This window comes from Hyperolius riggenbachi, chromosome 8 (genome assembly GCF_040937935.1).
Source record: "Hyperolius riggenbachi isolate aHypRig1 chromosome 8, aHypRig1.pri, whole genome shotgun sequence".
Taxonomy (NCBI): domain Eukaryota; kingdom Metazoa; phylum Chordata; class Amphibia; order Anura; family Hyperoliidae; genus Hyperolius; species Hyperolius riggenbachi.
Genome location: NC_090653.1, coordinates 21,534,690 through 21,560,097, shown reverse-complemented (window position 1 = coordinate 21,560,097; position 25,408 = coordinate 21,534,690). Strand labels below are relative to the sequence as shown.

The following is a 25,408-nucleotide window of genomic DNA, read 5'->3' as shown; positions in this document are numbered from 1 at the left end:
AACCTACCCTACCATGATGCCTAATCCTAACCGACCCCACATGGATGCTTAACCATAACTGCTTACCCCCACCAGTGCCTAACTCTAACCTACCCTACCATGATGCCTAATCCTAACCAACACTCCTTCAATGGCTAACCATAACTACTTACCCCTACCAATGCCTAACTCTAACCTACCCTATCATGATGCCTAATTCTAACCAACCCCCCATCGATGCCTAACCATAACTGCTTACACCTACCAATCCCTAACTCTAACCTACCCTACTATGATGCCTAATCCTAACCGACCCCCTCACCGATCCCTAACCACCAATACTTAACCCTAACTGACCACCCCCACTGGCGCCTAACTCTAAACAACCCCCCCCACCGATGCCTAACTGCTTACCCCACCAATGTCAAACCCTGACCGACCTCCCCCATACCTAACCCTAACCGATCCCCCCCCCACCCAGCCTAACCCAAACTGCCCCCCCCCCCCCTCTGATGCTTAACCCTAACCAACCCCTCCCCCCATCGATCTCCTCAGACCCACCCGCCCATGCAGTGTTTTCCATTACAGAGTTGTTTTAAACTTATGTCCCAACTTTTTGGAAAACGTCTGTATATGTGTGTGGGGGAGGGGGTTGCTGCATGATCTCATACTTAATTTGCATTTTGGCTAATTATTCTCATTCCTAATGACTCCCTAGAGGCTAACGAGATGGAGTTTAGCAGCAGGACAATGAGAGGGGGCACCGTGACAACGAGCCCTACCGGTTCTCTGACATTTTGTTGTTTACATATTTGATGGGGCAGTGAAAGGACTCTACAAGAAAATTAATAAATAAATAACAAAACAAATAAGTAAAAATAAATGAACATTTCCCGAGCTTGTAATTAGCCGTCACTGAAGAAAGTTGCCTTTGAAGCGAAAGGAGAATAAAGCGTGTTTTGTGTGTTTTCTTTTCCAGCGCCTTCAAAGCGTGTCATCCGAAAATTAAGAGCTTCTTTTTTGCCACGGACTGTCTGGAGGAAATGAATAGGTAAGATGAAGAAGGGAAATGCTGCGTTTGAAGCTGCTGCTAATTGATCTGCGTTTGTTGTCGGCGCCGCGTGCTCAAGCGCGCCGGTCAGGCTTGTTAGATGCTTTCTTGGCAACAGCTTGTCCACTGAAGTCTGTTCCAAGCTTCGTCTGACGGGAAACCGTCAAAGAAAACAAGCAAAAATATGTTCTGAATTTTTCTTTGAGTTGTATTTGAAAAAGTTGCATTTTTACATTGCTCATTTTTTATTAGCTGTTCTTTTGGGCTGTTTGCAAAACTGACTACTTGTGTAAATGTCAGATGCTACTTGCTTTCAATCAACAGCAGTACTTTGAACTGTTTAAAACCCCTCCCCAGTCTCATTACAGAAGGGAAGTCAGAGAGGAAGTGGGTGGGGAGACCAGCCAGGTGCTTACTGTGAACACAGAGCTGGCCCTGCCCACCTCCTCTGTGCTACTGAGGAAAGATTAACTCTTTGTGGCCAGTACTGCAGCGTTTACGCAGGTAAATAGTGCTTGGCATAGTCTTTCTACTTGGGGAAGAGCGGGGGTAGGGGGGATGGTGAACTTATTGGGATCATTGTTGGACTTTTACAAAAAATATTTGTGGTTCTGGTCCTCCATAAATTAGATCCTTGTGATGTGAGTGGAATGGTACGATTTCTACTTTCCACCTTCTGTTCTCCAGAAACAATGCATTATGGGTGTTGTTTCTTCCTCCTGCTGGTGCCAGTGTGCACATTGTTACTCCTCCCATTGCATGCGTGCCACCGTAATTCCGTGGTGCCAGTGGCTATCGACACTTTCAGCCACATAGGGTGATGCCATACCGGACTAGATCCTGCAACAGCTAACCCTAGTTATGAGCCCAACTATCTCAATAATGTTGCACAGCAATCAAAGTTTGGAGTCAGTGGCAGTCAGTGTTGGACTTAGTCCGTGACAGTGATCCGAGGGGGCTGAGTTTGACCCGAATTTTGTTCATCAACAGCACCCCGTAGCGGCGACCATATTTTCCTGTGTCGGACTAGTCATTTTCCTGCAGTAAAACCTTATCTCAAGGTGTCTCTCACTGTTTCTTGACTGTCTGAGCTCTTCAGAAAACAGGAATAAGTTTGACCAAGTTGGTCAACTAGCTCAGAGAAGCTCTTTTGCATAAATAACAACTGATGTTTCTTAACTCTTCCTGTACTGGAAACAATACCAGACTCTTCCCTTTGCTACTAATGTTCTATTTCTTCCCTGTACTACACATACAATTCATTATACTATAAGCGTACTTTCTTCCTCAGGTTTGCAATATTGAAGTGAACAAAGAAAAAAAGTTAGATACTCACCTATGTAAAGGGAAGGCTCTGGATCCCATAGTCCTCTCTTTGTGTCCTCGTTCTACCACTGGCATCCCCATTGCAGGTATTCGACCAACTGTGTTCCTGAGTACTAACTGCAAATGTACCGGTCAGGTACACAAGTGCTTCTGAAGCCTTACAAGGGCTCCCAGAGATGGCAAATTGGGAAACTGGGGACAGCGCTGGGAGAAGGACACCGAGAAAGGGCCATTATGGCTGTATGAGAAATCCTCCTCACCTCTGCTCATAAGTATCAATAGCACAAATTCCAACCAATGAGGGTTTCACTTGCGCACAAGAAATATTTGTATAAAGCGTAATGTTTAACTACTTGCCGACCGCTCCACGCCAATTGGTGTGAACGCGGCGGCAGCCTCAGTACCGCTCTGAATGGCTCTCTATGGGGCTAGCAGGAGATCACACGCAGGCTGCGTGCATCTCCTGCTTGGTAGGCAGAGCTCCGCCTTCAGTCTCCCAGCAGCAATCGCCGTCTAATTATGCAGTACAGTGCTGCGATCTGCAGCAGCGTTGTACTGGGGACTGCCGTGTGACACGACTGTCCCCTCTGTTAGTGCGGAAGTGATCTGCTGTCCTAGGCTGAAGCCTATAACAGCCGATCACGCTGATTGGCTGGCAGAGGAAGGGAGGGAGGGAAAGAGCAAAAAAAAAAAGTACATAAATATATTATAAATATAATAAAATAAATAGTTATTTAAAATAAATAAACACAGGGGTGTGGGCATCAGACCCCACCAACAGACCCCACCAACAGAGAGCTCTGTTGGTGGGGAGAAAAAAGGGGGGGGGGGGAATCACTTGTGTGCTGTGTTGTGCGGCCCTGCAGCGAGTCCTCAAACCTGCAGTGGCCAATTTCAAGAAAAATGGCCTAGTCTTTAGCGGGTTTAACACCGCGGTCCTCAAGTGGTTAATATTCCATGAAAAACAGATTACAGAACAGATATATATAAAAAAACAATTGTACAACATAACTGTAGAAGACAATTGTTTTCCTAGTGCAGCCTGACGTGCGTTTCACAACCTTGAAGGTCTCTTCTTCCGAGGTATTCAATACAAATATAAGTCTCTGTGAATACACGTAGATAAGTGTATATAAATCTCTTTCCAAGTGTTGGACTGTTCCCAAGGGAGACTACTTCATCAAAATAATCCCTGCACGCAGCTTGTTTGATATAAATTACTAGTAATCTCCCGGATGGAAGTTTGGAGGATAGAAAAAGGGACGGGAGGACACCAGGAGCCCAATCTGGTGTATTATCGGTGAGTGAGCATATACAGTGGCTTGCAAAAGTATTCGGCCCCCTTGAAGTTTTCCACATTTTGTCACATTACTGCCACAAACATGAATCAATTTTATTGGAATTCCACGTGAAAGACCAATACAAAGTGGTGTACACGTGAGAAGTGGAATGAAAATCATACATGATTCCAAACATTTTTTACAAATAAATAACTGCAAAGTGGGGTGTGCGTAATTATTCAGCCCCCTTTGGTCTGAGTGCAGTCAGTTGCCCATAGACATTGCCTGATGAGTGCTAATGACTAAATAGAGTGCACCTGTGTGTAATCTAATGTCAGTAAAAAATACAGCTGCTCTGTGACGACCTCAGAGGTTGTCTAAGAGAATATTGGGAGCAACAACACCATGAAGTCCAAAGAACACCCCAGACAGGTCAGGGATAAAGTTATTGAGAAATTTAAAGCAGGCTTAGGCTACAAAAAGATTTCCAAAGCCTTGAGCATCCCACAGAGCACTGTTCAAGCGATCATTCAGAAATGGAAGGAGTATGGCACAACTGTAAACCTACCAAGACAAGGCCATCCACCTAAACTCACAGGCCGAACAAGGAGAGTGCTGATCAGAAATGCAGTCAAGAGGCCCATGGTGACTCTGGACGAGCTGCAGAGATCTACAGCTCAGGTGGGAGACTCTGTCCATAGGACAACTATTAGTCATGCACTGTACAAAATTGGCCTTTATGGAAGAGTGGCAAGAAGAAAGCCATTGTTAACATAAAAGCATAAGAAGTCCCGTTTGCAGTTTGCCACAAGCCATGTGGGGGACACAGCAACCATGTGGAAGAAGGTGCTCTAGTCAGATGAGACCAAAACTGAACTTTTTGGCAAAAATGCAAAACGCTATGTGTGGCAGAAAACTAACACTGCACATTACTCTGAACACACCAACCCCACTGTCAAATATGGTGGTGGCAGCATCATGCTCTGGGGGTGCTTCTCTTCAGCAGGGACAGGGAAGCTGGTCAGAGTTGATGGGAAGATGGATGAAGCCAAATACAGGGCATTCTTAGAAGAAAACCTCTTGGAGTCTGCAAAAGACTTGAGACTGGGGCGGAGGTTCACCTTCCAGCAGGGCAATGACCCTAAACATAAAGCCAGGGCAACAATGGAATGGTTTAAAACATATCCATGTGTTAGAATAGCCCAGTCAAAGTCCAGATCTAAATCCAATCGAAAATCTGTGGCAAGATCTGAAAACTGCTGTTCACAAACGCTGTCCATCTAATCTGACTGAGCTGGAGCTGTTTTGCAAAAATAATGGGCAAGGATTTCAGTCTCTAGATGTGCAGAGCTGGTAGAGACATACCCTAAAAGACTGGCAGCTGTAATTGCAGCAAAAGGTGGTTCTACAAAGTATTGACTCAGGGGGCCGAATAATTACGCTCACCCCACTTTGCAGTTATTTATTTGTAAAAAATGTTTGGAATCATGTATGATTTTCGTTCCACTGCTCACGTGTACACCACTTTGTATTGGTTTTTCATATGGAATTCCAATAAAATTGATTCACATTTGTGGCAGTAATGTGACAAAATGTGGAAAACTTCAAGGGGGCCGAATACTTTTGCAACACACTGTAGATGTTTAGCTAAAAAGACAAGTATACTCACAAGGCTGGGTTACACGAGGCAACCGCTCCAAGCTGCCACTCCGCCTTGTGTCAGTGTGGTGGTGGTCGCAGCTCCTTAAAAAGAACCACCTAGAAAGGTGGTGATCCCTAATCAGGGGAAGTACGTAGACAGGAAGGAGATAGGAGGCGCTCAGGAGTACTCCAGTAGCAAAGTGTATGCCCGTAGGGTATATAATAGTAACAGTTATTTATATCTATAAATAATAATAAAAAATAATAAAATGGTGCTACCTTAAACAGTAGCCCCTCAGTTTTGTGTAAAAAGAAACTTTTATTGGGCACTTCAAAATGACAATGCATTTCGCGCTGTGAACCGCTTCATCAGGTTGAGTACTGTGCCATACAGAGAAGTGCTCAGGCGCCCGCGCCCATGAGAGTCGGAGACTTCCCTCTCCATAGGTAAATATCTTAACCTCCTTAGTGGTAACCCTGAGTCAGGCTCGGGACGGATAGCTGCAGCACAGGGTGGTAATCCCGTACCTGAGTGAGTTTCATGCAGGAGCTGCTGCAGACCTCTCTGGGTTATGTTTTTCCTCTTGTTTTTAGCCTAAAATCTTGTGAAAAAATGTTATGGCTTTTAGACCTTAAAGGGACACTGAGGAGTGCCCAAATTTAAAAGAATACACTTACCTGGGGCTTATTCCAGCTCACCCGAGGCGGCGAGGTCCCGCTGTGTCCTCCTGGCTCCTCTCCTTCAGCCTCCGCCGGCCGCCATTACCAGCGACACCCGGGCCTGGTGTCGGGCCGGCTCTTCCTGGTTAATGACGCAATGCGTCATCACACCGTCCACATCGCGTCCTCACGACGGTCGGCGTGGGTGTGACAGGTCTGCGCATGCATGGAAGTGTATTCTTTTAAATTCGGGCACTCCTCGGAGTCCCTATAAATCTGGAAATAATTATAACGCCAGGGAGGTTAACTTTTTAATTGTTTTTTGTTTGCTTCAGTATTGCTGTAAAGGATATCTGAGGATGACAAATTAAATATATCTTTACTTACTTGGGGCTGTCCCTTAACACAGCTCCAGTCTACTCCTGGGTCCCGCTGGCAGCCACTGATCTGCGACCTCGGACGAGCGGCCACACGCGAATGCGCCCACGTCATTAGGAGCATACTGCATGGGCGCGTGACATGGCACGTTCGTGCTGAAGGCACCTACCCATCTGGGGTCAGCGATCATTCAGTGGCTGCCAACGGGACTCCGAGAATACCAGAGCTGTGGCACGGGACATAAATGACTTATTTGGGCATTAAGAAGCCCTAGGTAAGTAAAGCTAGATTCAATGGACAACTGTAGTGAGAGTGATATATGGAGGCTGCCATATGTATTTCCCTCTGATCAATACCAGTTGCCTGGCAGCAGGGCTGCTCAAATCCGGAACTGGGAGACATCCGGATAGTTTTATCCGGATATCTCCCAGTAAACCTGTGCGGGGGGAGGGGGGGCAATCTTACCTGTCTGACGTCTTCTTCGTCCGTCCCTCGGTGCCTCCCACGATGCGGTCCAAGCGGCGGTCACGTGATTACAAACACTTCCTCCTTCCGGGTTGAAGGAGGAAGTGTTTGTAATCACGTGGAGCGCATCGTGGGAGGCGTTGAGGGATGGACGAAGAAGACGTCAGACAGGTAAGATTGACCCCGCCCCTCCACCCACCCCCGCACAACTTTACTGGGAGATATCTGGATAGCAACTACAGGCAACTGGTATTGCTTCAAAGGAAATAAATATGGCAGCCAGCCTCCATATCCCTCTCATTACAGTTGTCCTTTAATTTGTCGCCTTGGATATCCTTTAAGACTTGTTTTTCTTAGTTTTGCTCTGTATTCAGCCTCTCTGTCTCCAGCGTCTCTCGATGTTGCAGGATCAATAAGAGCCATGTTCCATCTTGCTGCCCTGCGGGTGTCAGATACATTTCTCTGCCATCTCTGCCCCATGAGGTCCCCATCCCATTCCTCGTCTTGCAGAACTGATGACATCATGTTGCTCCGTCAGATCAGAGCTGCACTCTGCGCCAATAAATAATTGATGGTCACGCCGCCGTCCCCGCAATTCTCTGTGTTTGGCCGCCCTCTGCTTTATCCGGAGTTCCTCTGCTGGATTCTCATTATGACCAATTTACTGGTGTCTATATTTAGGCCCTCAGGATATTTAGTGGTTTCCAGTGCAGAGCAGCTTGGATATGTAAATAGTAGTATACAGTGCAGACCCAAGATGAAAAATAGGTTGTGGTCTTCTGAGGTCTTGAAGGCCGGTTTTACACCGGGCCAAAGTGTGCGGTGCAATTCTCTGCTCCCATAACATCGCGCCGCAACGCCAAAAACTACATTCATATGACCCTGTGTCAGAGTGCGCCGGCAGGGTTATATGCATAGCACCGCCCCTCATATGCCCCCCTCAGGCCCTTCATCGCTCCGCCGCAGCCGCTCGCCCACTAACGTACTCACTGATGAACAGGAAGTACGTCACTAGGATTCCCGGCTTCCCAAGCATATTTGCGTATTTCCGCATATGTGCGCCACCAACGTATTTAAATTTACTGCGTCGCCCATTGATTTACATGCATTCAGTCGCTCCGGTGACTTGTCGGCGAATCAGGCACTTCGGGTACAAAGCGGTTAGTGTCCTAGGCCCCACAGACTTTCATTGCTGTTGGATTACCCTGCGTGCAGAAAGGAGTAAGGATAACGCAATGCAAGAAAGAGGCCTAGTGTTAAAGTGTAACTGTCGGGCATAAAATCAAAAATCAATACTTTTTTATCTGGTAAAAAAGTAATAAGGATGCTAACCTGGCAATCCAAAAGTTAAAATCACTTTCTTGTTGATAAATGATCATTCCCCACTTTACCTGACTCTTATTTGGTACACACAACATTTGGTACACACAAAGGAAGTTGCACGGCAAGCTGGGTTGTCCTTTTTTGCTTCTCTACTTTCCCCTAAGGCAGCCTGATTGGCTGAAGCCTCTTTCCCTCCTGTTTTCCCTTCCCACACCTCTCTTCCTCTCTGATTGGCCAATATGTCTCATGGTGAGACGATGCCCTTTCTATAGTGGAGGGCGGGCAAATCAGGCAGAGGAGAGTAAGGGTGGAAATGACATCAGGATTGGCTTCAAAATAGCCACAGTTAAATTGGGAAATGCTAAGAAGGATTTTCTCTTTTTTAACTGTAGAAAAATCACTAAAATCAAAACGTTGACAGTGCAATACATCTGTTATGTAAGCAGAGCAAGTATGTATCTACTTATATATGTATTCTTTGGGAGAGGGCGTATTATGGCTAACAGTTGCTCTTTAAAGTGGCCTTAAGCACACCTGAAGGGAGAGTGATATGGAGGCTGCCATATTTATTTCCTTTTAAACAATACTAGTTGCCTGGCTGTCCTCCTGATCCTCTGCCTCTAATACTCTTATGGTGCCCGTTCATGGTAGAATTTTTTTTTGTATTCGATTAGATAATTTAGTTCAATTATTCCATTAGATCGAATATAAAGATTTTTCCAACATGTCCGTTCAGATTTTTATTGAGAAAAACGGGGTAATCGTTTTTCTTGATCGAAAAGAAAAGGTTCTTTTAGATTCTATCGTTTTAGTCGAATAAACGGGAAAATCGAACGTTTTCCTTGTACCGTGTAAAGGCACCATTAGCCATAGACTCTGAACAAGCATCAGGTGCTCTGACTGAAGTGTAACTGGATTAGCTGCTTGCTTCAGGTGTGTGATCCAGACACTACTGCAGCCAAAGAGATCAGCAGGGCTGCCAGGCAACTGGTTTTGCTTAACCACTTGAGGACCGCGGTATTAAACCCCTGTAGTGACCAGGCCACTTTTTACTAAATGGTCCACTGCAGCTTTAAGACCTCACTGCAGGAGCAACTCAGCACACAAGTAATTCCAACTCCCCCTTCCTTTTCTCCCCACCAACAGAGCTTTCTGTTGGTGGGGTCTGATCGCTCCCCCAATGTTATTTATTTATTTTTTTTGTAAACATTTTTATTCTTTTTTTTTTTAAACAAATAATACATTTACTTATTTGTTTATTTTTTTTTATTTTATTTTTGTAATTTTCCTTTTTTTTTTTTGTATAATTTTCCCTCCCTACCTCCCCCAGTCAGCCTATGACAGCGGGTCGCTCCTGTGTTCCCCGTGGGACAGCCGTGTCACACGCCTGTCCCCAGTACAGCGCTGCCTTAGATCACAGCGCTGTACTTAGTTATTAGAAGGCGGTTTCGCCGTCTAACTGTCTCCGAGCGGTGATCCCCGCTGGGGGACTGAAGGTGGAGCAGAGCTCCGTCACCAGAGCAGAGATGCGCGTGCATCGGCGCGTGCGCGCTCTCCTGAAATCCCCATACAAAGCCATTCACGCCAATTTGCGTGGAGAGGTCGGCAGGTATGGAGATAAATATGGCGGCCTCCATATCTCTCTCAGTTCACTTATCCTTAAATAGGCTCCTCATTATCCAACCTCAGATAGTTGCACAATAAAAATAAAAAAATAAATGCTATTGACTATATATTTTAAATTATTTCTTCATACACTATTAGGTGTAAAAAAATTGTCCATCCTATATAATAAAACTGTCCCTGCGTCATCCTTGCTGTCCCTGTCTATGTGTTCGTGGTTTTTCTGTACTGCGCACAGACAACCATTGGGACAGGAGGACGGGTTAGGGAGCCGGACGGGCGGGTGCGCGCGGCAAACGGGTGCGCGCAGGGTGCGGGAACGTGCATGGCTGGCGGGTGCCTGCCGCTGTAAAGAGACCTAGAGCCCGTTTTAAAACGGGCCAACTAGTTCCAATATAAAATGGTAAAAACCTGCAAAACCATGCAAGATGTGAAATCAGTTAATTTCCTGGATTGTCGCAATACACCACTCGATAATAGACCCCAGGGTATAGCGACGCGCTCCCGACCCGCTGCCAATCAGGCAGAATCTTCCTTCCAGCACGATTGACCAAGTTGATCGATTTGGCCCAAAAATCGATTGTGAATTTGTTTGCTGCATCAATTTCTAGTAGATTCAATCAAAGGATAGAAGCTGCAAGATATTGAAGCAATCAATCAACCATAGTATGGCCAGATTTAGGGCTGGTGCACACCAAAACCCGCTAGCAGATCCGCAAAACGCTAGCAGATTTTTAAACGCTTTTTTTTATTTTTATGAGGCGTTTTGCTAGCGTTTTGCGGATTGCTGCTGCGGTTTTCAGTATAGTAGATTTCATATATTGTTACAGTAAAGCTGTTACTGAACAGCTTCTGTAACAAAAAAGCCTGCAAAACCGCTCTGAAGTGCCGTTTTTCAGAGCGGTTTGCGTTTTTCCTATACTTAACATTGAGGCAGAAACGCATCCGCAATCCAAAAAATGCCTCACCCAGGCATTTTTCGTTTCTGCAAAACGCCCGCCGCTCTGGTGTGCACCACCCCATTGAGATACATTGACCAAGCAGATCCGCAGCCGCAAGCGGATCTGAAAACGCCCCAAAAGCCGCTCGGTGTGCACCAGCCCTTAGGGCTGGTGCACACCGAGCGGCTTTTTGGGCGTTTTCAGATCCGCTTGCGGCTGCGGATCTGCTTGGTCAATGTATCTCAATGGGGTGGTGCACACCAGAGCGGGGGGCGTTTTGCAGAAACGAAAAATGCCTGGGTGAGGCATTTTTTGGATTGCGGGTGCGTTTCTGCCTCAATGTTAAGTATAGGAAAAACGCAAACCGCTCTGAAAAACGGCACTTCAGAGCGGTTTTGCAGGCGTTTTTGTTACAGAAGCTGTTCAGTAACAGCTTTACTGTAACAATATATGAAATCTACTATACTGAAAACCGCAGCAGCAATCCGCAAAACGCTAGCAAAACGCCTCATAAAAATAAAAAAAAGCGTTTAAAAATCTGCTAGCATTTTGCGGATCTGCTAGCGGGTTTTGGTGTGCACCAGCCCTTAGACAGGATTCTCTTATTCTGGATGCTGTTGAACATTTTCCCCGATGTGCTGCTCATACAGCTGCCTCTGTAGTTGGCTGGGTCATAGTGATCTCCACTCTAGTAGATGGGAGTTAAAAGTCATTTACTCCAGAGTAGTGACCAGCATATGGGACCAGATCAATCAGTGCATACTGCAGTGTGTATTTATGGGGGAAAGTATTTGATCATATCAGGTAGAATTCCATCCATACTACTACTTCCTCTCCCCCCCCCCCCCCCCGTCTCTTTTTCTCTCTCTCCCCCCTTCATCTCTCCCATCGACTCTCTCTTCCCCCTCAATCTCCCACCCCCCTCCCCTTTCTCTCTCACTCTCCCATTTTCTTGCCCCCACCCCCTCTCTCCCCTCTTCTTACCCACCCTTGTTTCTCCCCTCCCCTTCCCCTACCCTGTCTTACCTTCTTTCATTCTCTCTCTCCCCCTTCTCTCTTTCTCTCTCTCTCGCCCCTTGTTTCTTCCTTTTCTCTCCCTCCCTGTGGATCTCCCTTCCCTCTCTCTCCCCCCCCCCCACCCCCTCCCCTTTCTCCCTTCTCTGTCCCTCCTCCTTTCTGTCTCTCCTTCTTTCTCTCTCTCCCTCCCTCCCTGTTTCTCTCTGTTCTCTCCCCCTCCCCCTCTGTATTTCCTTCTCTCTGTCCCACATCCGCCCCCCCCCCCCGTTTCTCCCCTCTCCCCCCCCCCCCCCCCTCGGTGTTAACTTCTTTCTTTATCCCCCCCCTCATGTGTCTCCCCTCTCTCTCTCCCCCCCCTGCTCTCCTTTTTTTCTTTCTCTCTCGATGCTGCCATTACGATGAAGGTTACATTGCGCCCGCTGCTGTATTTCCCTGCCCCCTCTGCCCCGCGCTCTCCTGCAGAATCAATGCCACCCTGTTGCTCCATCTGATCAGAGCCGCACTCTCGCTAGTAAATCATTCCATTCGCTGCGTGCGATTCTGTGTTTGGCTGTCCGCAGCTTTATTCAGCAGTTCCTCTGCTGGAATGTCATTAAAACCAATTCATTGCTGTCTATTTTTATATCATCCAGAGGTTTTAACGTCCTTCTTATGTAGAGCGCCTCCGATAGGTCGCGGTGTGAATGGCGGACAGGCAGTTCTGATACAATCTCCTCTGTGTTTTTTGTGGACCTGTGAATGTCAGAACTACTCAAAAAGCCTTCTTCAATTTGCGATTTGTCTGAAAACCGTTATGGCATGAGGCACATTTAGTGGCTGCTGATAAGGTTTTAGTGCAGGGAAGTTCAGTGTTATTACTTAAAGGACACCCGAGGTGAAAATAAACTAATGAAATAAATAATTGCATATATCCTCCTTCTCCTAAAAATGACTTTTTAAGATATTCCACTGTTTTAATTTTATATTTAAATCTACTTTTTAAGTTTTTACTGTTTTTGCTCAATGACACATTCATTGAAGTATGCCAGAGCTAAAAAATCTATGAACTATTTACCCTGTGTATCTCTTTCCTGCTCTCAGAAGCCATTTTCTGCTAGGAACGTGTTTTATAGTTGTAATTTTTATCAGTGAGGGTCACACTGTAGTCTGAGCCAGTCCTGACTCAGATAGGAACTGCCACTTACATACCTGATGTTTAACTCTTTCAGGAAGAGAAAGAAAAAAAGGAACACAGCATAGTTATTTGTTAGCTAAGCACCGTACATTACACTTGTCTACATCATGTCACCTTGGGTTTTTTTTTTTAAAAAAAGCTGGGTTAAAGAGGTTTTGAGTTTTGTTGTTGTTTTTTTAATAAAAACTTAATTGCAAGAAGTATTTGAGTAGCCTTGGTGAGTGATTATCAATGAACAGCAGAGAGTAGAGCCGGCGCTCACCACATGGGCTGCAGCTGAATGACTTATCACCTCATGTGCACCACCTATACAGCTCAAATACACACTCAGCAATCAGACAGATGCAAAACTTATGCATAACTAAATACTTACCATGCAAAACAGGAAAGCACTATGGGAGCTGCTAGCCTGGTAGTTACAAAATTATGGAAAACAAATACGGGTAGAAGGCTGCGCATCCCTAACCTAATACTACAGTTGAATGGTTAATCGCTGTGGCGTACACCGCCCCTCCTGGACTAAGAATGCATGCCAAGCATCCAAACAATGCAATACTGGTTTATGGAGAAAGTTTAGCTTCCATTATAGTTTGCATGCAAAATACAATCTACTAGACATCTGCACCAACCTTGAGGTAATTCTCTGAAGCAGATGTCTTACGCTATCTAACCTAAGTTAAAAGCATATGTCCTTACCCTGGCAGCAGCTAGGCAGAAATGTGTAACTTACATTCAATATGGACAGCAGAGAATAAAGCAGGCGTTCACCACATGGGCTGCAGCTGAATGACTTATCACCTCATGTGCACCACCTATACAGCTCAAATACACACTCCGCAATCAAACAGATGCAAGACATATGCATAACTAAATACTTACCATGCAAACATGGATCAATAAACTGCTAATAATTTGATGTCAATGCCGAGTTGATGCAAATGTTTTGCACATTTATGTAGCTGGAAATTGCAGCTGCTGCAGTTGATTGGTCCGTTTCCAAGCTGCAGAAAATATATTTCTATTCGCTCAAAATTATTACCATGTCATCGACCATCCCTATTCCGTATATAGCTGAGCTGTGCGTTTGGCGTTTCTCTCCATCTTCCTTCGATGCTGATCTTGGTGCAGACTTCAAATTAATTTTGTAAATCTCTGAAAGGCGGCAATTGTAATTTCACTTCGTATTATAAAACATAAAAGACGTTAATAAGCAGCCGAAGACGCGTTCGGGACTATTAAATTAGACGCCAGAAATACAGCGCAGCTCTCCAGAAAGCGTTTCGGTTTAATTAAGTTTGCGATCTGGCTGCCCAGATGCCGGGAAAGTCGTGTCAGCGCGTCGGCGGTGGGATGAGATGAGATAAGCGTTCCCTCGGTCGTGTGAAGGCCACAGTTGCATTCTGGAGGTTGAGTTTAAACATAAATACCGTTGCATAGATTGCGTTCCTGGCAGGGATGGCAGTATCAAGCCGTATTTCATGTTGTCTAATTGGCCAAACAGTCCTTCCGATGTCTCCAGTTTTAAAGTCGCTCATTGGAAGGTGGAGAACTTTAGGATATAAATTTAGTTTCCGTGCAGAAAAGTTTTTGTTGAAAAAGTCTAAAAAACGGTTCTGAGTCTTCCTAAAGTATTGATTTGATTACAGATTGCTGCTTAGAAAATGCAATCGGCGAGCACCGGAAACCACACAAAATCGTAACAATTGTAACAACAAGCGTGCCCCCTGTCTGAATCTCTAGGAAGGTATAAACTGGTGTGGCGTCTTCTAATGCCTGGTGCACACGAGGAGATTTTCTGGCAGATGTACTGTCAGATCGATTATTTCGAACATGTCTAATCTGATTTCCGAACAATTTTTGTTCACTTCTATGGAAAATCGATCAAAAATCAGATCGTGTGCACCAGGCACAAAACACATGGCCACTTGCAGACCAAGACAACCATATGCTTAAAGTGTACCTGAGGCAGATTCAAGGGGAGCATATGGAACACAGAGGCATGTTCCCTGCTTTATACCATGCCTCTGTGTCCCCTCTACGCTGCTCTCAGCCCCCCCTGCTCTGTGCTGCGACACCCCCCCCCCCCCAGAAATTGCTGACATGCAGCTTGTCGGCAATCTCAATGGAAAGGGGCGTCCCTTGCAGGGGAGGGACTCCTGAAAACTGCCCCTTTTGGGCATCAGGAACGCCCCCTTCCTCCTCTTACTGGCCCTTTGCTGCCTATTCCCCGCCCGTTCCCCGCCTTTCTGGAGCTCAGTGCTTCTGGGATGAAAGCACAAAGCTCTGTCTGCTGTGTCATGACCCCTGAAAACGAAAGTAAGCCGTTACAGACTTCAGGGGGTCGGGGACTGGCGATGGTGGACGCTACATGCCCTCCCCCACCCCAGATCAGGTCGTATGTTTTTTATTATCAAATGATGCCGACTCTGGATCGCTTTAAGCCCTTATTATTGTGTAACAAATGTATAAATTGTGTATCACTTATGAAATATTCAGGCAGGTGTCACACTTGGGGGAATGACAGCCGTTTTGCCACAAGGCGAAATTCATGTGAAAACGCAGGTAATGCTTTTCTATGGGCATTCCCGGTCAAGTGTTAAAATGTGCGTTTCGCGCGCAGTGAAAAAACGATTGGTGAGTCATATTGCTCATATTGTTACCTGCTGTGACCTGACTGACAAGTGCGGAAAACGCAAAGAATGGTCTGCGGAAAACTGCAGCTGTTTTCAGAAACAGATCGTGGAACTATGGTGGCGATGTTGTCCTCAAGAGCTATAAAACACCAGCGGGCAAGAACGCCAAATTCCCGCTATCATGGCACAGTTTAGGAATGTCTTCCTATCAGAGGCGAGTGCAGAGTCACCCTCCAGCCATATGTGATGGGAGAGTAAAAATCAATAACGTAATTACCCTCCGAGTTCGCCGGGTCCCCGCGGAGAGGCGAAAATAAAACTCGCCATTTACGTCTGTTGTTCTGTTACTTTTCTTTCTTGTTTGTTTCCAGGAGCTATCAGGGAATCCGGCTCATTGCCGATGGCGTCGCTGTCACTTAGCGGTGTGTGATATATGTAGCGTGTGACGGAGAGAATGACATTGCAGATAGCCGACATGTTCATGATTGTCACGTTGCATTGTGCCTGTGACATCCCCGTTAATAGGATAGCTTCCCGGGGAAGATGAGAAGATGAGTGTTCGGCGTGAAATAAAACCGCAGCGAACGCGGGGAAATGATCGCTGTGGAAATGAGGACGCGACGATGGTTCCTGTAGTCCTTTACAAACCAGGATCAGCTAGACCAGCAGCCCAATAGTGCCGTATCCTTGTGAAAGGTAGAGATATAAATAATGACGATATGTACTCACAAAGGTAGGATGCAAAGACTTGCAGCCATCGTTAGAGCATGCATGACCGTTGCTATGGTAATGAGTGTTACTAATGTTAACACTCGTTAGTAACGTGTGTTACTGTAGCAATGGTCACGCTACTAAAGTACGGCGGGTTGTGCTTACTCTAGTACACAGTAGTAACGGTAGTATTGCTGTGCTCTGTCTGCGCATGGCAATATCACGACACTTTTGTACAACAACCCCAATTTCTCCTATTGGTGAGATTTGTATCAATATTGCATCTTTAACCCCTAGGTTGGAGCAGTGACCCCATATGTTTAACCTATATCATTAGTCATAGCTGCAAAAGCCGAGGTTCAAGAAGACTTAACACTTTTTGGGAACCTTGACGGCAACGTATTGACAGGGCCGGCACTATCATAGAGGCAAAGGGGGCCTCAGAATACCCCCCTTCCCTTGACTTGCATTTCTGGGGCCCCTATAAGGTTTTATCAGCATAGCAACTCACCTGCCCTGGCGCACTGCTCTGTCTGTTCTCCCCATCTTCATTCCTACTGGCTGCCTCTTCTCCATGACCCGCCGAATTCCATCCCGCAGTATTATTCACCTGGTGACTGAGGATAAAGACAAGAATGCTCGGACTGGAGCAGCGTGCCGGGACAGGTGGGTTGCTGTGCTGCCAAAAATGGTGCAGGGCCTCCAAGGAGCACAATGAAGTTAAGGGGGGAGATCTCGGTGGTGGCAGCCAGATTGGGGGCCCTGGGGTAAATAGCCCTGAAGATCGTTCACTTATTCAGGAGCAAAACCCCAGCTTAAGGTGGCCATACACTCGTTAGATTAGCAGCAGATAGATCATCAGATAGATTTCTGATCTATCTGATGTGTTTAGGAACATTTTTTACTAGGATAGAATTCCAATAGATTTCAGTATGAAATCTATTGAAAATCGATCTGATGGCATTTTTTTGCCATCAGATTTCCATTAGGGTCAATGCAAAATGATAAGCAATCTCAACAGATCGACCTAGATTTTCCAGCATGTCAAATTGATTGAAATCGATCGAAATCGGCTGCAAATCAATCATTCGGGCAATCGATTGATCGACCGATTTCAATCGATTGGCTGAGTGTATGGACCACTTTAGGAAGTTCTCTTGACAATTTCTCATAAAATATGAGAAACCGAGAACATATGTTCCTTATAAGAGCGGGGGTCAGTCACGAAAGAAGAGGGCAAAGACAGGGCTCAAACCCACTAGCAGCCTTTTCTAAGCGCTAGTGATTTGAAAAAAGCTCTTGCTAATGCAATGCTACGGGGGATTTTTACAAATTGCATCGCTCAAGGGGGATCACACCCATAGCATTACATCAGCAAGAGTTTTTCAAATCACCAAGCGTTCAGAAAAGAGCTCCTAGTGGATTCCAGGCCTTAGAGAATCCAACCTGTATCAGAGAGCTCCATGGAATGGCGTCAGGTCAATGCAGTGGCGTGTGTGTGTTGTTGTTATTATTATCCAGGTCATGTTTGGTAGATCACTTACGTTCTTCAGTCAGGTCCATGCAGTGGCGTGCGTACTATTATTATTATTATCCAGGTCATGTTTGGTAGATCACTTACGTTCTTCAGTCAGGTCCATGCAGTGGCGTGCGTACTATTATTATTATTATCCAGGTCATGTTTGGTAGATCACTTACGTTCCTCAGTCAGGTCCATGCAGTGGCGTGTGTGTTGTTGTTATTATTATCCAGGTCATGTTTGGTAGATCACTTACGCTCTTCAGTCAGGTCCATGCAGTGGCGTGCGTACTATTATTATTATTATCCAGGTCATGTTTGGTAGATCACTTACGTTCTTCAGTCAGGTCCATGCAGTGGCGTGCGTACTATTATTATTATTATCCAGGTCATGTTTGGTAGATCACTTACGTTCTTCAGTCAGGTCCATGCAGTGGTGTGTGTGTTGTTGTTATTATTATCCAGGTCATGTTTGGTAGATCACTTACGTTCTTCAGTCAGCTTCAGTCAGGTCCATGCAGTGGCGTGCGTTCTATTATTATTCTTATCCAGGTCATGTTTGGTAGATCACTTACGTTCTTCAGTCAGCTTCAGTCAGGTCCATGCAGTGGCGTGCGTTCTATTATTATTCTTATCCAGGTCATGTTTGGTAGATCACTTACGTTCTTCAGTCAGGTCCATGCAGTGGCGTGCGTTCTATTATTATTCTTATCCAGGTCATGTTTGGTAGATCACTTACGTTCTTCAGTGTTCTCAAACCATAGTAAGCAAGCCATCTGCTTGGTAAACAGACATGAATTAAACACACATTTCTGGCCATAAGGTTATTCCTGAGGTGAGGGCTATACTCCGTCTTTGTCACCCTCTGTAAGAAAGCCATAAACAGGTTTTGAGGGCAACGCCGCTCTAGCATAGCTTGATTGAGAGAAATAAAATGTGACTCCTCTTTGGAGCAGCGAAAACGTGACCAGAAAGTTAAGCGTGTAATTATTGGAAGGGAAGATTAATTTCATTCTTATGTGAAGAATCGCACAGATGGGGCTAAGTGTGGTGATAATTGTCCATATTTATATTCCCAACAATGGCGTCTTTGTAGTCCAGCGTTCCAATCAAACGCGCTTGTACGAGGGACGGGATTGATGCTGTAATTGTGCTGGCTACGCCATGGTTCTCCTATTGTCAATCGGCGATAAAGGCTCGGAGTCAACGCCCGCCGCGTCTCCAGTGACGCCACAGCTGTAACCCAGCGGCGGGGGGCTTATTGAGAAGCATTTGTGAAATAATTGCCTTTCACTTGCTGCAAAATATTTGTGCACGGTACAGAAATTTCAGAAGGGAACTTGTGACAGGAACTGAAAACAAACTATTATGAAAGAAGTGGCGAAGTATACACAGAGCAAAAAATAACCCGACCTCGAGGCAAGTTCCTCCTTTTAGTCTTCAGGAAAAAGTGCTGCGATAGATCGATGCACATAACTGGTGCAATCTTCACTGGAATAAAATGGTGAATGTTGACAGTGTTATCTGTGAAATTAATTTTCTTAGGTCACTCTCGAAAAAGCTTACTTGAAGTAAGTAGAAAATGAATAGAGAAATTGCTTAGAGCAGCCTCGTGGAGGTGGTGAGAACTGAGAAAAGGTTATAGGTTCAGGGAGAGGTCCATGTGGAGGAGAGAGATCCATGTGGAGGGGAGGGGGATCTGTGTGGACCAGAGGGGGGAAGCCTGTGTAGAGGGGAGTGGTGCTTGTATAAAGGTCCACGTGGAGTAGGGTAATAATTGTGGATGGGAGTGGTTGTGTGTAGAGGTCCATGTGGAGGAAAAGGAAACCAGTGGGGAGGGGGTTCTGTGTAGAGGTCCATGTTAAGGGGAGTGAGGTCTGTGTAGAGGTCCATGTGGAGGAAAAGGAAATCTGTGGGGAGGACAGGAAGATCATTGGGGAGGAGGTTCTGTGTAGAGATCCATGTTGAGGGGAGTGAGATCCGTGTAGAGCAGGGGTCTCAAACTCGCAGCCCGCGGGCCATTTGCGGCCCTCGATGCAATATTTTGTGGCCCTCGCCGGCAAAAGCTTCCCTATAGTTCGCTTCAGTGCTCCCAAGTAATCCGCCGCATCCCCGCCGCTAAACGAGGGCTGCAGAGCCCCTAAATCGCCCGGGGGGCAATCCGCCGGCATTTCCTGGAAGGGGTAGAGCTTTCAGCTTCAGCTCTGCCCCTCCTGACGTCAATCGCCGCACGGATTGCCGCCTCTCACCGCCCCTCTCTGTAAAGGAAGAGTGAGAGGGGCGGGCAGAGGCGGCGATGCGCCGCGATTTTAAAATTCCTTATGCGGCCCAGCTTCATCCTGACTTTGCCTCCTGTGGCCCCCAGGTAAATTGAGTTTGAGACCCCTGGTGTAGAGGTTCATGTGGAGGAAAAGGAAATCAGTGGGCAGGGGGTTCTGTGTAGAGGTCCAGGTTAAAGGGGAGTGAGGTCTGTGTAGAGGTCCATGTGGAGTAAAAGGAAATCTGTGGGGAGGACAGGAAGATCATTGGGGAGGGGGTTCTGTGTAGAGGTCCATGTTGAGGGAAGTGAGGTCTTTGTAGAGGTCCATGTGGAGGAAAGGAAGATCAGTGGGGAGGAAAGGAAGATCAGTGGGGAGGAAGTTCTGTGTAGAGGTCGATGTTGAGGGGAGTGAGGTCCGTGAAGAGGTTCATGTGGAGGAAAAGGAAAGCAGTGGGGAGGGGGATCTGTATAGAGGCTCATGTGGAGGGGAGAGATCAGTAAAAAGGGGAGGGGAATCTGTGTTGAGGTCCATGTGGATGGGAGGAAGAACAGATGGGTGGGACGGGGGATCTACTGTATCTAGAGGCCCTATAGAAGGTGGGGGAGGAGTGTAGAGGTCCACGTGGAGGAGAGAAATCATTGTGGAGGGGAGGGGGGTCTGTGTGGAGTGGAGGGGGCAGGTCTGTGTAAAGGGGGAGGGATGCTTGTAAATGGGTCCATGAGGAGGAGGGAAATCACTGTGGAGGAGAGGGAGTGCAGTGGGGAGGAAGTACTGTGTAGAAGTCCATGTTAAGGGGAGTGAGGTCTGTGTAAAGGTCCATGTGGAGAAGAGGGAGATCAGTGGGGAGGAGAGGAAGATCAATAGGGAGGGGAATCTGCTGAGGACCATGTGGAGGGGAGGAAGTACCGAAAGGGGATCTACTGTATCTAGAGGTCCATGTAGGGGGGGGGGGGGGATCATTGTGGAGAGGAGGGAAGCCTGTCTAGAGGACCATGTAGAGGAGTGGGAGATGTGTGTAGAGGTCGAAGAATGTAACGTGTGTACAGGTGTCTCCCAGGCTCAATTAAAGATCCAGAACGCCAGATCTTTAAATAACATTGTGCTTCCCCTTTATCCTCCCGCCAGAATCTGCTTTGTCATGCGCTGCACGCCATCCCTCCTCCCCTCTCCATCACAGCAGAATGCGTCACTCTGCTATAGCAACCGGTCCATGGAGTGATGGAAGACGAGGCTTGGTCTGATGAATCATACTATCTTAAGATACTGAATTCTCCAGAACTCAGTCCAATCAAGCATCTTTGGAATGTGCTAAAGCGCACCTGAAGTCAAAGCGATATGGAGGCTGCCATATGTATTTCCTATTAAACAATACCAGTTTCCTGGCACTCCTGCTGATCTCTTTGGCTGCAGTAGTGTCTGAAACACACACCTGAAACAAACATGCAGCAAATCCAGTCAGTGAGAAACACTCGATCTGCATGCTGGTTCAGGGTCTTTGCCTAAAAGTATTACAGGCAGAGTAGCAGCTGGATAGCCAAGTAACTATTATTGGGGATATATATGGCAGCCTCCGTATCCCTCTCAGTTCAGGTATGCTTCAAAGAAATTTAAGTCCATTCTGGGCCGACTCACCTTGCAACTTGCAAAATTTAAAGGATTTCCTGCTAATATATTGGTGCATCTTACCACAGGACACCTGAGGACTTTTGGAGACCATGGTTCAATGGAAATGGCTCCCAAAATGCTGGTAAAATTGATGTACTCACATAGCTGCTCATCAGTTTCTACACGGCCACCTTGGAATCCATGCTTTGCTCCCCCCTCATCGTTTGGTCTGCAGGGGCAACCACTTGCAACAAAAACAGACTCCATAGCTGCGGAAAAGATCTTAGGATCACCCTTGCCACCCCTAGATTTCCTCCACACTACCAGAATGAGGACTAGGGGCCAACAGGATCTCACACAATCTCTCACTCCTAGGCAATCTCTTCTTCAAGCTCCTCCGTCAGGCCACCATTTCAGAACCATCATCTCCAGGACCACCAGGAGCACTTAATTTCCCCAGGCTGTCCTCTTACTGAACTCCAGCCTCCTCCTCCCCCCACGGTGGCGTAGTGGTTAGCTCTCTCACCTTGCAGCGCTGGGTCCCTGGTTCGAATCCCAGCCAGGGCACTATCTGCAAAGAGTTTGTATGTTCTCTCCGTGTCTGCGTGGGTTTCCTCCGGGCACTCCGGTTTCCTCCCACTTTCCAAAAACATACAGATAAGTTAATTGGCTCCCCCTAAAAAATTGGCCCTAGACTACAGTACTTACACTACATAATATAGACATATGACAATGGTAGGGATTAGATTGTGAGCTCCTTTGAGGGACAGTTAGTGACAAGATATATATATACACTGTACAGCGCTGCGTAATATGTCGGCGCTATATAAATACTAAATAATAATAATAATAATAATAATAATAATAATACTTTATCCCTTGGGAATCATCACCTCACCTGTCTTCTGGACCGTATCTGTCGCCCACCCTGAACTTAGAACCCTGATCTCTTTTGCAGACTTCGCCCTACACACTAACTGTTGACCTCAATCACTGATCAGTGCATGCTTCTATTGTTTGTACCATGTATATTCTCATTTCAACCATGTCTTGTCTTTTATTGCCATTACTGTCGTTGGCATGTGTACCACCTACAATTCTGGGTACGTCACTACGCGTACTTGGTGAAATAAAGATGATTCTGATTCTAGTAGACATCAACAATGACTGGCCTTTTGTGAATCAATCAAATCCGGTCATTCAGAGCTGTTTTAGTGAGACCAAGAAGACCTACAGAACATCGGGTTAGATTTAATGCTTCTATATTACTTGTTTCTAGCCATGATGTTCATATAATAAATATTGCTACATGCATATCCATCCGCCATGGTCAAGGAACACAGCTAGAACGGGTGACAGTGGTCCTCTAAGCCCAATAGAAGGATAGCTACCTATAAACGTGTCACTATGGGATCAGAGCCCGTTTCTACTTCAATATTCCGGCATCCCGGTGAGGCAGCCTGGTGTGACGGCACAGATCTGGCTCCCTCTCCGCCGTAGAATTCTCACCCTCTTCCTGCGCATGAGGAGCTCTGATAAATGAACCCTCCGGAGAGGTGGAATCCTAATTGCTTTTTTTCTCCCTTTGCGGAAAAGGCTTGCTGAGCTGCGAGATATGAGGCAGAGGCCGGGCTATAAATAGACTTCTATTTATCAATATCAGGGAGCGAATGCCAGGCAGCCGTCCCGCAGCACGCCGCAGCATACAGAAGAGGTGGAAGAGGATGAAACGGAGAGAGAGGGGCCCAGCCCCGCAGAGAACCAATGTCTACTGGAGCAATCCATCCCCGAGATCCGCAGTCCTTGATGACCTCACCTCCCCTCTGGAAACACAAGAATGGAAATTGGCGGAGGGTTGCGTCTTGTTGACGGGAATCTGAATACTGAAAGCAGAGAGCTTGAAATCTGTCTGACAGCTGGCGATATGTGCTGATACGTCACCGGTTATAACAAACCATGACAGTAGCCCATTGGGTTAAGCTACGTACCCACTGAAAGATCGATTATGTGAATAACTTGCCGGAATCCTGTTTTCATGATATATCTTTCACGATATCCAAAAAAGCTTTATTGGCAGGACCAAATATATTTAGAATTCGCAAATACAAACAGTAGCGGGGGGTTGGGGGGCATTGTGGGAATAAGGGAAGGGTGTAGGGGGTTGGGATGCACAGTCCATCAGGGTGTGGAGGATCTAAGGGACAGTATAGGGGCTGGGATATATAGTCCATAGGGGTGGGGAGGATATAGGGGGCAGTGTAAGGGATATACAGTCCATGGGTTACCATGTTCCTCTCAGTTGGTGGCAGGTAGTGACATATCGGGCACCTATTTGCACGGTTCTTTACTCTTCCCCCAGTAGGATGTGGGCAGAGAGTCTCTGAAAGTGGGCAGTCCTCACGGTGCATATTTGCTGCAGTATAGCAGGAAGTGGGCCTCATCCTTCAGGGCCTCATGGAGGATGATATCTACACCACCTGATGTGTTGACGAGTGATACGGTAAACGATCTGATCATTACACAATGGTGAACGTGCAACAAGCACCGTAGACTTCATGGACACTTTGTTTAATAATCGTTCACAGCTCTGTACACACTGCTGGCGGTGAACGATTATCTGCTCATGTTATCCGTCATGATGGTCGTTCAAAATGCACGAGATTCATCGTAGATTGTTCTTCTAAGCTCGTGGTATGCGAATTTCGATATCAAAGCGAATTGTCGTTCGTCTTGCTCGATTTTCTACCCTTTGGGGGAAAGGCTTTAGGGTCGTGATGCTGATGTTGGGAAGCCTGGTGACATCATCAGACGTGATGTCATCACCATTGCCTAAATAAAGGCATGCAGACCAGCGCAAGGCATACTTTAATTGGCTGCTGTTAGTGCCGCACTTTGCATTTTAGTGCATTGCTCCTAGCATCAGTTTATTGAAGAAATATTTCAGTGTGTGCGGAGTCTGTGCAGTTGGATGTGTATGGAAATCTTTTTGAAAGCTTAACAAAGCTCCTGGCCTCGCTTCTGTATTGCAGCAAGTCTGTGGTCATTTCATCCTTTTACAGATGGTAGAGTGCAGATGACACTTTCCATTTAGCTTATTACTGCGCATCAGTCTACAGAAGAGGCAGGTGGAGCCCGGTCTGCACAGCGCGGTGACAGAGCGACATCTGCTGGGGATGCCTCGCCACTACAGCTTTGTTAGAGAGCTGCAATATACTGTATTTGTATTTCTCCCTCTGTAATGCTGGTGATGAAATGAAAATACTTAAAGGATACCCGAGGTGACATGTGACATGATGAGATAGACATGTGTATGTACAGTGTCAAACCCACAAATAACTAGGCTGTGTTCCTTTTTTTTTTCTTTCTCTGCCTGAAAGAGTTAAACATCAGGCATGTAAGTGGCAGTTCCTGTCTTAGGGCTGGTGCACACCAAAAACCGCAAGCAGATCCGCAAAACGCTAGCAGATTTTGAAACGCTTTTTTTTTATTTTTATGAGGCGTTTTGCTAGCGTTTTGCGGATTGCTGCTGCGGTTTTCAGTATAGTAGATTTCATATATTGTTACAGTAAAGCTGTTACTGAACAGCTTCTGTAACAAAAACGCCGGCAAAACCGCTCTGAAGTGCCGTTTTTCAGAGCGGTTTGCGTTTTTCCTATACTTAACATTGAGGCAGAAACGCATCCGAAATCCAAAAAATGCCTCACCCAGGCATTTTTCGTTTCTGCAAAACGCCTCCCGCTCTGGTGTGCACCACCCCATTGAGATACATTGACCAAGCAGATCCGCAGCCGCAAGCGGATCTGAAAACGCCCAAAAAGCCGC

The 25,408-nt window shown here is 46.3% G+C and overlaps 1 protein-coding gene across 5 annotated transcripts in view; it reads left to right on the top strand.

Moving 5' to 3' along the window:
- Nucleotides 1-25,408, top strand: part of LOC137528643 (connector enhancer of kinase suppressor of ras 2-like) — a 563,792-nt gene that overhangs the window by 517,286 nt on the left and 21,098 nt on the right. For all 5 annotated transcript variants that reach the window (XM_068250054.1, XM_068250052.1, XM_068250051.1 and 2 more), the window contains exon 19: nucleotides 959-1,030. In XM_068250054.1, the coding sequence (XP_068106155.1) occupies nucleotides 959-1,030 (72 nt within the window). The remainder of the gene's footprint in view (nucleotides 1-958; nucleotides 1,031-25,408) is intronic.